Source organism: Austrofundulus limnaeus, unplaced genomic scaffold, assembly GCF_001266775.1.
Source record: "Austrofundulus limnaeus strain Quisiro unplaced genomic scaffold, Austrofundulus_limnaeus-1.0 Scaffold71, whole genome shotgun sequence".
Classification (NCBI taxonomy): domain Eukaryota; kingdom Metazoa; phylum Chordata; class Actinopteri; order Cyprinodontiformes; family Rivulidae; genus Austrofundulus; species Austrofundulus limnaeus.
This window is the reverse complement of record NW_013952473.1, coordinates 1,290,750-1,305,084: the sequence shown is the minus strand read 5'-3', so window position 1 is coordinate 1,305,084 and position 14,335 is coordinate 1,290,750. Positions and strand designations below refer to the sequence as shown.

The 14,335-nt window shown below is 36.4% G+C and overlaps 1 protein-coding gene across 5 annotated transcripts in view; it reads left to right on the top strand.

The window, feature by feature from the left end:
* Positions 1 to 14,335, top strand: part of lrp4 (low density lipoprotein receptor-related protein 4) — a 142,193-nt gene that overhangs the window by 69,054 nt on the left and 58,804 nt on the right. The window contains exons 1-3 of one of the 5 annotated variants that reach the window (XM_014010625.1): positions 2,424 to 2,427; positions 6,069 to 6,073; positions 8,573 to 8,578. The exons of the other annotated variants lie outside the window; for them this stretch is intronic. Of the exons in view, the coding sequence (XP_013866079.1) occupies position 8,578 (1 nt within the window). The 5' untranslated portion in view covers positions 2,424 to 2,427; positions 6,069 to 6,073; positions 8,573 to 8,577. Of the gene's footprint in view, positions 1 to 2,423; positions 2,428 to 6,068; positions 6,074 to 8,572; positions 8,579 to 14,335 lie in introns of those variants that run through there. 5 annotated transcript variants of the gene reach the window in all.

Sequence of the window (14,335 nt, the reverse complement as noted above, 5' to 3'; positions counted from 1 at the left end):
ACACACACACACACACACATTTACTACCGTCCTGACAGCAATCCAATAAAAGTAGAGTTTGAAACACAAGTTGGAGGGAAAAGTAGAACATAGTTGTCAATTAGAAATAAACATAAGTGGCTTGTGATTACATAGGATGTTTCAGGGTCTGACTGAAATGTGTTTAGTGTTTATGACAATTTTAGTTCATCAAAAGTGTGTCAATTTCCTCACCAGTGGAAGAGCTTTTTACTGGGCTACACATCTCAAGGACAGAAGACTAATTAGCTTTGATGGAATTTAATAAAGACATAACTCAGACGTTTCATCTAATTAATAATCCCCCCTTCAATTTTTTCCCTTTTTTTCACTGACATGCTGACAGAACGCTGAATGGTATACAGACACACTTTATTATATTTGATTGCAGGCCAACCTTATGGGTTGAGTTATGTCTGCAGTGCAGCTTTCGCTCCATTGGAGAAGTACATGTTTATGTTCTTGGCAGCATTTCCATATCCATAAACTCCCATAAGGAGAATGAAGATTACATACTGCCTGTGTGGATCTGGTTCTTTTGCAAAACCTCAGTAAGGGCTTATTGTGTTGAAGGTTGTTCAGTCAGAGGAGGAAAAGTGGAAAGTTAATGATGAAGGACAGAAAGATGTCTGCTTCATGTTATGTTGTGTAATTTCAGCACAATTTTTTGATTCCTTCCTCATGATGTGCCTTGCTCGAGCTCCTCTGTGACTGATTGTGTTGTGGACAACTTCTGTGTTGACAAAAAAGTCGGTGCAACATGGATTTTCCTTGGCAAGGATTGGATGAATTCAGGTTTTTGCTGAATATTTTAGTAGAAATACTGAGTCATWACATCAGTTCAAACCACCAGATGTTTCCGTTTGGATTTGGACATGTTTATTTTTTTGAATGTGTAGTATCCTGATATATCTTTGAACTGCATTAGATTATATGTTAACTTGGCGTTGTTTAGGCTTTTAGTAAGACAAAGAAAATCACAAAGTGCTTTACAATTAAATTAGTAGAATACAATAAGAAAATATATAAACAGGCATATACATAATGTTGTAAAAATACAAGAAATCAAAGAGATCATGCAGAGCACTGAAGGTTAATACCAAGGTTTTTGAACTGATATTCTAACATTGATAGGTTCTTAATAAATTGACAATAAAACAGGAGTAAGTGTGAAATTCTGATTGTTCTATTAGAACAGATGGAGACAATCAAGGTATTTTTTATTATGACCAGTTCAACAACATTCATTACAGTATCTAAATAAAAAATAATAATAATAATGCACACATAACCATATCCAGCAATTTCAGAATGTTACACAAGTTTCAGATCATGTTTTGAATGACTTTAACTACACTGATGAATCAAAAACAGCATTCAAGTTTGTCAAACCTATTTAACAGCAGAGCCTAAAGACTAGGTTATCGTCTTGCTTTTGAGTGGTGTGCAGGGCTCCACTGACTTCAAGTGGGCCTGTGCTAGTGATGTAGGTGCTTATATTTAACACCCATGTTGATGATAAAAATATAAGATAAAAAATTTGGAGGTGCATGACCAGGTGCCACAACAATGCATGGGGTCAACACGCAGGGGTGAGGATGGTGCGATTGCATCACTTTTGGCATGCACACCCTCGCATCATGTTTAACACGTCAACTATAAACTTAGCTTAAGTAGCCCATTTGTTGCCTAATTTCTGGAAGCAAGCCGTCAGGAGTCACAATCCGATATTTGGTCTTACCTAAGTTTAACTGAACAAAATATTAATATTTAACCAAGTCCACAGCATATAGAACAGATGTATATTTATAGAGAGGGGTTTGAAACTCATTTTTACAGATTTGATTTGATGTGATTTGATTTATTGATTTAACAGGAAAAGATTACTAAAAATCAAGCCTGACTCAGCATAATTACTGTTTTACAGCAKGTTCCTGTTCTGCAGCACATAAAMCACTCAGAAATACAACATCACAATCACATCATTATACACCATAGACACAAAGACAAACAAGCATACCAAATTTCAGGAAGGCAGCATTTACAAAATAGGATGTCTAAATGTGAGCACAACAAAAAATGTCCAGCAGATGGCAGACAAGATTCCTCTTAAAGGGCTGTAGTTTTGAAATGGACTTTATGTTTTGAGGAATGTCATTCCATGCTTTAGTATAAACATAGAAGAAAGACCTCTGGCCATAACAGTTTTTAAAAGTTGGTAATGTCAGTTGTCCTTTTGTAACAGATCTAGTTGAATGACCACTTCCAGAATGTGATTTGGGCAACAATGCACAGAGAGTTCCATAATTGGCACCTTGGAAGATCTGAAAATACAAATTAATACCACTATACAAAACATAATTCTGAAAAGTCAAGGCATCAGACAATGAAAGAACTGTACAGTGATGAGTCCAACCAGGAAGTTTTTTTTATGAATTTTGTAGGTCCTGTTGTAGAGCCTAACTATGGGTTCTAAGATTTCATTTGTTGTAAGAGATCAAACAGGTAAACAGTATGACATGGTTGAGAGTATAATGGCATGAAGATAGATATTTGAAACAGAAGATGTCAGATTGGATCTAATTTTTGAATAAAGGTATAATTTCTGTTTTAACTTAGTGGTTAAGACTTGTACAWGATCACGATAAGTCAAATGAGAATCCAAAGTACTTCCAAGAGATTTGTAGGTAGTGACAATATCAAGGGGTTTGTTTAAAAAGTGAGTTGATTTGTTATATTGAAATGTCTCCTGGGTGAGGAAAAATACATGCACACAGTTTATTTTTAACATTAGTTGACAAAAGATTATCTTGAAGCCAACCATGAAATGTCTGAAGATCTACTTGTAACTGACTATTAATAGATTCAATATTGAAATCAGACAAAAAAAGAACAGTATCATCAGCATACATTAAAATATTTGAATACTTCAATATTTTTGGAAGGTCATTTATGTATAATAGGAAAAGCAATGGGCCCAGTATGCTACCCTGTGGAACTCCCACGGAACAGGGCAGAGACCCGGACACAGAACCCGGACACAGAGGGCCACATGAATGTTTTAGTGGCCCTCAAGGGCCAATTGTAAAAAAATATATACTTTTCATTTTAAACTTGAAACAGGAAACATCATGTTACTCGTCTCATTGCTACAGCTGAGCACCACTGACAAACATTAACTCAGCTCTATATGGTATTTCCTTCATAAAATCAGTATTTTAACACATCCTCTTATAAACACTGAAAAGTGTTACTTGTACAACTAAGTTAGAAATAAATAATACAGAAATATTATTAAATGTAAGAGTTTTTCTCACTGTTTAGTTAAGTTGTTTGGTAAGTCTTGAATTCTAAACTCTCCTACTTTCTGACAGGTAATTCCCATCCATCATCAATGTATGGGAGATGTCGTTTTGGTCAATGCTGGCTTTAAAACAGCTTATTTTGAGGTATTAATGCAGCACTGTTCAAAAAAAATTGCTCAGGTAGTCAGTGGTTCAAAGCCAACAGCTCAGAGGCAACACATATTATATTTCACATTTTTAAATGTTTGTGTTGCATTGATTCATAAATTAGGTTAACAATTGATATAAAAACTATTTTCATATTAAATTAAGTTTTTTGAAAAATGGGGGGGGGGGGCTACTGGGTTGACTTCTGTCAACCTTGGGTCGGCCTTGGGTTCGACATGTGAGGCAAATCAAAAGCATAATCTTGTTCAAATAATCAGGAAAGTATTCAAGTCTTCTTATGTTTTTGTTCCCTTTTATGTTAGGATTTGTGATGAATAAGAACAAATAAAGCCAACCAGGCACATAGTCCATGGGTCTGAAGAATATACTGTATGATTCAAAGGAAGTTTTTTTCAGTCTGATGTCTGCAGATCCTGGCCCTAGTCAGTCTGACCTTTATATGCATTACGTATACACTCATATCATCTTAACTTACCTGTCTCTTTGCTTCCCTGACATTTTATTCCCATTTTTAGTACTAGAAGATGCAATTATTCAACACAGACTGATACGAAATGTTCAGAATACTTGAAACTACAGCAGAAAAGACTCAAAAACAGATGATTTGTCACTTTTCATATCTTTCTGGGTCATCCTGCATGTCATCTTTCAAAGCAATTTTCATTCAGAATTTCTCACATTTAACCAGGTTCTCTCTCTCTCTCTCTCTCTCTCTCTCTCTCTCTCTCTCTCTCTCTCTCTCTCTGTTTCTCTGTCTGTCTCTCTGTCTCTCATGTCGAGTACACGGTGTTGCTTCATCCATGAATGTCAATAATATGTTTGCTTTTAGATGTGTAAGGTACATGTTTTTACTGAGCATGCAAGAACAAACCGATTAAGACAAATTCAGATTTTAGACATGAACATTTAGAACCTTCTGACCGAACCACTCCCTCTGTGTGGTCACTAAAACCAAAGGCCCTTCCTCCCAAGCACTTCAGTTTTAACAGTTCTTCAAACTGATGAAAAAAAAAACAGTTTGTTGTTTAATGTGAGGCATGTTTTAACCAATATGTCCCTTAAGAAGTACAGCCTGTACTAAGATGACTTATATCACGAGTCACTCAAAACTGTTTAAGCAGAGCTTAATCACAGTACATTAGAAATATATAATTAGTAACTGATTATCACAAATAATTCAGATGTTCAATAAAAACATTGAATTACATTGAAAAATCTGTGCAACCAGAATAAATTTTCCTTTGGATGTAATACTACATGTCTTTAGTTCTAGCTTCACATTAGTATGAATGTAAATTAAAATTGATATGAATATTTTTAGAAAAGAAATGTGCATTAATTTAGATGGAATCACTTGGCGTTCAGTTTGAGTCTCCATTCTGACTGATTGACAGACTGTCAGGATCAGTTTTGTTATATTTAGAAACATTTGAAATGGTCCTTACTGCTAAAACAATGATCGGAGCAAATCTGGGTAGTATTAGACGGCATGTGTTTCCTCGGTTTCATATAGMTGGTCACAAAAAATAAAATAAAAATTTAGCCGGCCATTCACATTGATGCTTGATTATACATAGCAAAATTAACTCACATTTGCTGCTTTCAATCCTCAGGATATAACAAAATATAATGAAACTTTGCTTTATTTATTGCCTTTTTAGACCGTTAAACCCAGCAATATACAACCATTGTGGTTCTCTCCGTCACACAAAATTAATGCAATGGAAAGCTGAAACAGTAACTTATATTCTACAGTCATTGGGAAAGCTGGTTTCTGTTTTTTACACTCTACATGAGTGAAAAATGGTGCTGGGAGTCCCTATGTATGAAGTGTGACATCTTGTGGGAACTATCTAGACATGGGTCATGTTTGTTTTTATTAAAAGGACTTAAAGCAAAAAATCATTTACTCAGTTTTGTTCTAAAACATTTTATTGAGCTAAAAGTAAAGACTAAAACTTAGCTTTTGTCTTTGTTCTGGCAGCTGTATTTCTAATAACCTTTTATCATTTAAACCCTCTGTCCACTCAAGACAAAACTTAAAAATATTTAAACATTTTATCTTTGCTAGGTTTGAGTACCATCATTTACAAAGTACTCTAATAACTGTGTACAGGGCAGATAAAGACAAGTGAGAAACAAACGAGCAACTTCTGTTTCTCTTTCTCTTTTTGTCACTTTGTTTGCACTCAGTCACACTTTAATCATGCCCTCTTCTGAGTGAACAAGTGTGTCTGACTGGTTTATTGAGAAGGAAGTAAATATTTAGGAGAGAGGTGGAGAAAAGCACAGAACAAGCTTTCGATGAAGAAAGAGAGGGGGAGGATTATGCTAATGTGTCCAAACAACTGGGGTCAAAGCTTGCAATGAGAAGAGAAACAACAAGACAAAGGAGAAGTTGCAGGAGAACGGACAAACTGAAAGAAGGAAGAAATTCAACCGCCCAGCGTGAAAGAAACGAGAAAGTCTTGGGAAGGAATAGAAAACAAGAGTTGGTTGTGCAGGTTTCCTGTGGTCAGAGTGCATAGAAAAGAGGGATGCAAGGGTAGAGGGAGGAACAGATGAGGCAACACGGAGAGACGAAGGGAATGGGGTCCTAATCCTCTCCGCTCCTGCGGTCACAGCTGCTGTCTGATTGGCTGAAACTGTGGAGAGTGGTAGATTAAAGGACAGAGGAGCTACTTCTTTTCTGCTAGATCATATGTGAGAGTGAAGCCCTTGCGAAAACCAGTTGTGCTGAAAGCACAGTGTCTACTCCTCATTGGTTTGTTCTAGGAAATGGTTTCAAATTTGCAGRTTAAAAACAATGACGTATATAGAATAGAGGCGACACGCCCACTTTAGTCCACTGCGGTAAGAACGTGACGCAATCTTATGAGGGCCGTAATATATATTTTACGATAGTTTTTTTTTAGGTTTTTATGGTAAAAACTCAGTTGCTTTTATTGAAAATGCCAACATGTTATTTCTATATACAGGTGCAATGACAATTATAAATCCTGATAAAAGGAAACTACTGTATTGCTAAACTGACAACACCAAATTTGTTTTTACCTTATTTATTTGCCCAATATGGTGAATGACAACCCTCTCCACACACCCCAACAGCAAGAACAAAAATTATTTACATAAAGTGCAGTTTTACTAGAGAGTGAAAAAATCAGTGACCAATTCAAACAACATTTCTCTTAAAATAAATAGTACACAGTCAACATCCCTAGCAGTCTGGTTCTACCTTGCAAAAACCCAAAAAACTCTTATAAAGGAGATCACTCACAAGTGAGTGTTGAAAGTACCTCTGTTTACCGGTGAGGTGTTTATGAGTTTCCAACACACACTGATGTCCCAAACCTCACAGACCTGTGTGAGCCGACAGAAACCCAAACCTCACGCAGTACTTTAAATCTCAAACACACCAGAAAATTTCCTCTTCCATTTCATCTTGCATACACTGATGATAACACACTCACAAAGCTGAAGTCCTGCTGAGTAAAACGATGTAAAGGTTTGGGGAAAAAATATTTTACTACTTTTTGAATAAATGGGTGAAGGTACTCTACATGTACAATGTTTGTGTGTCCACGCTTGGTCAAGTAGGAGACACATCGGTACTGATTGTGGCCTGTTGCCATAAAAGGAAGGTAACAATGGCTCTATCTGTATGTGTGTAAGTGCATTTGTCTGTCCACAGGGCAGATTTTAATGAAACTCTCAGAAGGTTATCAGTGGTTGTACATTTTCACCTGATCCACATTTGGTTGTGTCAACTTGAATAAAGATGGTTGACCACCACCGCTAATCAACCTTAGCAAGCTCTAAAATAACTGTAGTCAGTTTTGCAGATATTGAGCTAACTTTCAGTGTGGCAACTCATTCCCAACAAACACTTCAAACATTAATGGATTGCAAAAGTTTATATGAATTGTTGGGGTCAACTCTGACTCTTGGTCACCCCAGCTCATACAAAATGGCTTTAATGCCTTCAGTTTTACAAACATTGAACTATATTGTGGTGTAGTAGCTGAGAATAATATGCAACACATAATACCTAACCCACTGCACAATATTTTTCTTTAAAACTATAAAGTGGAATGCATTCCTTTAAGGAATCTTGGTTTTTCATTTTAGAGAAGCAATCCTTACTGTCCATCAATCTTAAATATGTTTTAATGGCATTTTATAATTGCTTACTAACCCCCATTCCATTAAATCAATTTATTTTTGGAACTACCACTACATAAGCTGTTTTTCCAGTACTTACTTCCTTTTCACCATAATGGTACATGTTGGTCCAACATGCTTACAATCGCAGATAAAATGCTGACTTACGTAAACCTGAAGTAAAGTGTATTAATCTAATGTCACTAAATAAGACAGACAACCACAGCTGTGTTTTGCTTTAGCTGATTTGTCTTTGTGTGCCAGAGTGTATGCATGAGCTTATTATTGGCTTGAGCTCCTCTTAACTCATCCTATTGTCTATAACCAACAGCACTGGAACACAGATTTGATCCTTTTGTCCTACGGTTGGTTCAGTGATGGCTGCGCTGACACTTGTTGACATCTTGACCGCTGTTTGACAGATTGGCAAATAATTTGATACGAATGCTGCCGTTCACCTGAGAATTTTTAACAATTCTGATCTTTGTTTTGTTTCAGTCAGCTAGATACCACTTGTCTACAAAATGTCAGGGGTAGCCAATAATGAGACAGGCTGAGCAGATTAACAATAACAAGATCTTTTTAATTTAACACTGAATAAATTCTGATTTTATTCTTGTCACAGATGATTCAAATACTTTGTAATGTTATGCTTACACTGCTTTAAAGTGTATTTTTGTCCAGTTTTATTTAGGTGTGAGCTGACAACAGTTCAGTGTTACTCACTAGCATGAAGCACTCAGCAGAGGTTTGCCATGGCAACAAAGACATGTTACAGTCTTCATCTGCCATGATGGACGTGCAGACATGAATTCCTTCTGTTCATTCAGTAAAACCTACTATTCAGAGTGATGTCTGCTTGAGTGTTTAATTTTGCGACAACATACATTACGCAAACATTTTAAGATTTTATCCTATAAGATGCAGTGTTTTTACTGTTCTTTAGAGAAATTTACGACCCGATGTATACTAATAAAACTTTCCAAAAACAAGGTATGTCTAGTTTGGATTGTTCTGTCAGCTTTGGCATTTTCCATATACGCAAGTTGAATTCCAAATTGTAGAAGCATGAAAAGCAATAGGAACATTTTTAATAATAAAGCCTGCAGAGGATGGCACTAACTGTTCATTATTGCACCACAGCCAATAAGTAGGTAATAATAAACATTGCTCTTGCCTGTGTGTGCATTGGTTTCTCTGTTACCAAAATATCTCACGAACCACTACATGAATATTAATGGAATCCTCAAAGTAATTATTGGATGCACAGTTATATCTAATGTACATGCATTCAGGAAGGCCGTGACAGCCAAGCAACTTTAGCAAACACATAAATAGGTGTAATTCAGTCAGTTCTATAGATACTAAGCTATAATTTGGTGTGGTAGTAGCTGACAGTCATTCCTAAAACATATTTTGAGCACTAGTCATTGCGCAACATATTCGCCTAAAACTTTGGCAACTTGACAACTTTGGCCATTAGCAGATTAAATCCTAATTTATAGTATAAGAAGCACCATTCTCATGTTTCACCTATGTGGGTAAATGACAGAAATCGACTAGTTTGTTACTTCTACCACTTGCTGAGACCCTTCTTGTTCTGATCAGAATTAGTTCTCACAGCACTATGTGTCAAGCATTGTGTGATTGGTCAGAACTTCGTTGGTGTTTTTATGTAAAGTGGCAGCATCTGAGCAGCAACTTCTATCGCTGGCCAAGTCTGTGGGAAAATACAGCCAACATTTCATTACAACCTCTACTCTACACATGTGCAATTTCATACATTGCAGGTTTCTTTATTATGCAACTGAGAGTGCACAAAAAGTTCCCCTCTGAAGGGGATTAAAAAAAAAACAAATGTTATATACGTTATATGAATGTTACAGTTGCACTGAAAACCAGCTCTGTGTAAAAGGCCCCTAAATCTGACTAAATCACACTCAATTTACATGATTGGTAATTAAACAATATTTCAACTAAACTTTAAAACAAACTGTCCGTTTTTTTATTCATTAAATTTGATGTTGATGTCAGTCAGTGAATTATAGCACATATAATTGCCATTCCTTACTTTGGGGTGGGATAAACACAATGCACAATAAGACTGCACTGTTTGAGTCCACTCACTCATCATTCCAGGCATCAAAGACTAAAGTGGCTACAATTAAAATGAATGGGATTGAAAGTTTTTTTTTCACATTGATAACATTGATTGACCTTTTATTTCATAATGACATGTTTTTACATCTCATACACCTTAAACACAGAACAATCTAATGACAGAGTAATTGCACTGTTGTGCACATTTTTGCAGCTTTACTATAAAGCCTCAATAACTGTTTGACCATGTTCTGCAGATTCACGTCTTTATCTAAATGTAGAGATCTAGTTTGAGGATTAGTTTGTGACAATATTAACATTTTATCCACTATGTTGCACTTTCGAGTCTGGTGACTTGGCCACAAACATTTATATAGAGGCTGGACATAAACAAGATTATGTGTGTAGGATTAAAAAAAAACAAGCTCTGTTGATATACAGAGGGTGGTTCTGTTGTCTTTTATATGCTGCCTTTAATTAACAAAATGTGGACCCATAAAAGGCAGTTTCAGCCATGTATGTCCTCATCCTTTACTTATCAAGTTTTACACAATGTTAAACTCATTTTCTTGGTAGCATTCAGTATTCCTCACAGCTGTAATCAATTCCAACATTGGAACCTAACATTTTGATACATTTTGTATTTGGAATCTATTTCCTTTAAAAAAAAAAGTGAGGCTTTTTTCCTGAACCACACCAGCAACTTGGGACTTGTTGGTTTTGCTAATGTACATAGAATGCAGGAACGTTCCAACATAAACTGCCCATTAGTTTCATTTTGTTGAGTTTTTGTGAACTCCCTGCTGCAGTTTTGTTTTTCAGCTCTATCAAATTTACAAAAACTTTATTCCTATAATAACAGAAGGATGAAATATTTGGTTTTGTTTGTCTAAGTTTGTGTACCAGATCATGAAGTCACTGGAAAGAGCTAATTGTTGTTGGCCTTCAGCAGTTGATGCACTGAATGGTTAAACATGCTGATGACAGCAAAATTATGGCTGAGACGTAGCAGGGAATCTGTACGCTATAGATGTAAAGGAGAGTAAAACGAGCCAATCACAAAGCTGCTGTTGGACACAAGGCCAACAAAATCGCTGCTGGCAGAGCCCCTCTGCTCTGTCGGACTGAAAAATGTGTTGGCTACTGACCAGAGCTGCATAGAATCAGATAAGCCACCACTGTTGGGATCAGCTATGAGAGGAAAATAGAAAATCGGGGGGGGGGGACTAGCAGAAAAAAAGAAATGGAAAAGAAGAGATTTAGTTTTGAGATTCGTGGAAAACAAAATTTTTACTTTTTACTGCTTTTCAGCACATTTGTTTTTTTACTATTAACTTATATGAAAATGTTACAGTTTTCAGTGAGTGAGTATACAGTTGCTTATACTCAGTCACAAAAGTGTTAATTGCTTCCAAAATGCATATTTTTTATCTTAAAGTAAATTTGTTGTACAGTAGTTAACGCAAAAATACTTAGGTATAGTTTATGTGGTATTATGTTCAATAAAGGAACTGCTTTTGGGTCTTTAGGTCCATACTTACATCAACACAGTTATTTCACTCAAATTAAAGCAAATCTATTGAAACATTTAGATGTTGGTCTATAAAGGTTTAACCTTGTAAAATCATGTCAATGAAACGCCCAAAGCTGTTAAAACACAATAATGTGCTCAGAACACCCTCCTCTTTTGCTGAATGCCTACAATTCTGACGTCCACATCTGTTTTTATCACATTCACACCACCTCTCATCTGTCCATCYTCTGAGCTAGTACGTCCAGCGACACCGAGGCAGATATATTGGTCCCATTAGAGCCACTTAATTCAGCTGCTCTATCGTAAAGGAGAGGCCATTAACTCTGCTGTTCAAGGCCACTTAAAGATGAGCACATTCGTCTTCCTAAAGGCACACACAGCACATGCAAGTCACACATGCACATCCTTAGAAATGCTGTAGTCAGAAAAAATAACGTGTACCGAGATTAAGTTATCCTTTAGGAAAAATGCCAAAACAAAATCTATTAACTCAGTTTGACATCTGCACCCGAAAGTGCTCCAAAGTGTGGATACATGGATACAAAACGTGGATTTTGAGTGTCTATATCATTCAGATTTTTAGGTTACATTAGGAATTGTTCATTATGAAGATTCACCTAAATGGGATTTGAAAATCTGCTTCTGAACATCTTAACCTGCCGTCAAAATGTTCATACAATTCATTTAAATGGGCATGGTTGTGCTAATGGCTTTGCATTAAATAAAAACTAACAGATAAAGGTTTCTTGTAGATTCATTCATGATATTAACAAAATACCATTACTAATTTTTTTTTGTTCGGGGGGGGGGCAAAGCAAATCCAGTGTTCCATCAAGTTGCTGTTTATTTCTGTTTTGAAGCCTGAAGAAATAAAGGCCAAGCATTTCTTGAAGACTTTCCCATCCATCTAACCAACCGATGCTTTTTCCAGACCTTCCATCCTAGAGTTTTAAACTAAGATCACCTTATGTTGAGAAATGACAGGTTTTTAGACATTTTAGTGAAAGTTAATTGAAAGTAGCGTGTATTCTGTGAATACTTTCTGAAAGGTTTAATAAGATCCATCCAGTGATTTGTTCCATATTTTACTAACAGACAAAATATTAAGTTAATGCCAAAATCTCAAGCAATGTTCTTATCTAGTATGTAACACTTGGAGTATACATTGCAACTCAGTCTCATCTACTACCACATTAAATTTTAAGACAATATCTGTWAAGTTGCAATAGGGCTGGGCGAAATGGCCAAAAAAATTATCACGATTAATTTTTTATATCGTTCAATCTCAATTATTATCATGATTATTTTATTAACCTAAAATATGTGTACTTATAAAGTGACTTAAAAATAATTTAACAAATAAATAGCTAAAGAAATTATTAAAAATGGCTGTTATTTCACTTTCACTAATACCGTATAGCATAGCTGTGGTTCAGTAGAACATTCTATTCTTTTTGCAAGGTGTTCAAAATTATTTACAAAAAAATTCTTTGTGTAAATCATAGGATCTCACATTAATAAAGTTGCCATAGCTTCATATTTTTGGTGGACGTTGCTGTTTTAGTGAGTCTTTTTTTGCCACACATCGTGGCAAACTTTTCTTTTTTCCTCTCTCCATGTGAGGAGGGGAGCGCGTGCCTGTTGGCAGGTAGCGGCAGGTAAAGGGAGCGTCAGCGAACAAAATACCTCAGAAACGCGCCCAAATAAGCAAATACTGTGAGATTCAGCGTTTTATACTGGATTACATTTTGCTTGGTCAGTTCTGTGATTCTGTCTGCGTCCTTAGCAACTTATAAATGGAAGTGGAGGAGGAGAAGGTGGATTCTGATTGGCTGTTGTCACGCACATTTTCGTCATGTTTGATCGAGTAAAGAGGTCCACAGCTAATCACTGTAATCGACTTGAAATATTCCTCGATCCGTAATCATGATCAAATGGCTTTCGTGTCCATCTTGAATTGGGTGGGCTTCAAACGTTACCCAATTGGACGACCCACCGACTATTTCCTGGAAGTTTTATTAAAATCTCTCCTGTGCTTAAAGAGATATTTAGCTAAGAGACAAATAGTTACTGGGAAAATGTTCAAGTTTTTGCTAAATCTGGTTGCAATCTAAATATTTGTGGTGGATCAGTCTGAGCTACCGCCACACTGGATTTTAGTTTAGTATTTGTATGTTTGAGTTATAGCCATTGTGTGTTTTCTATATCCAGTTCACTTTAACTTCTGTATTAACACCACAAATTGTACTTGTAAATGATACTGCACAGTCTTACTGCTGTAAGAAAAAAAAAAGATCTTGATGTTGTTTTGCTACAATTGAAATAAAACCCCAATTAGCCAGTTTGTCTGGTTTCTTTATCAGCTAAAAGACACTTGTGATGGTACTTGCAGGTGTGTGTGTGTGTGTGTGTGTGTGTGTGTGTGTGTGTGTGTGTGTGTGTGTGTGTGTGTGTGTGTGTGTGTGTTTCTGTGGGAATGACCATGGAATGTTGGTGGGAATTTTGAAGTGCGGATGAGAAAAGCCTACTGCTGAAGGTCAGTGTTTGTTTTCTTGTTTGTGTAAGTGTGTCTGGATAGATGGATAAATATTCACAGGCAGCGTTTTTTAGGAAAGGCCTTGGCGAGTGACAGAACCACAGTTTGTATATGTTTGTGTCGCTGCAACACTTCCACTTATCGCTTTAAAAAGGGAATAAACTCGATTGACCGCTTTTGTTGTTTGACGGATTTCAGAAAAATGCGGAACGCAGGGCTGCCTGATTATCTGAGAATCTCCGGAGCAGGAAATCGAACACAGAGCACTGTGTTGTCATGCTCTTGTTGTGCAGGTTTGCTGATGCATCATTCTGGTTATGTTGTTGCTTTTTTCCTTAACTGGGAAAATCTCAATCTCCTCATTATTTCAGTCAGTAGACAGTTTGCTTAAAACGTGTGTTTCATGCTACTAAAGCAACCAAGCAGGTGGAGACACAACAGAGAGAGTGTTTTGGAGGTTCTTGTTAGTGTGTGTGTGTGTGTGTGTGTGTGTGTGTGTGTGTGTGTGTGTGT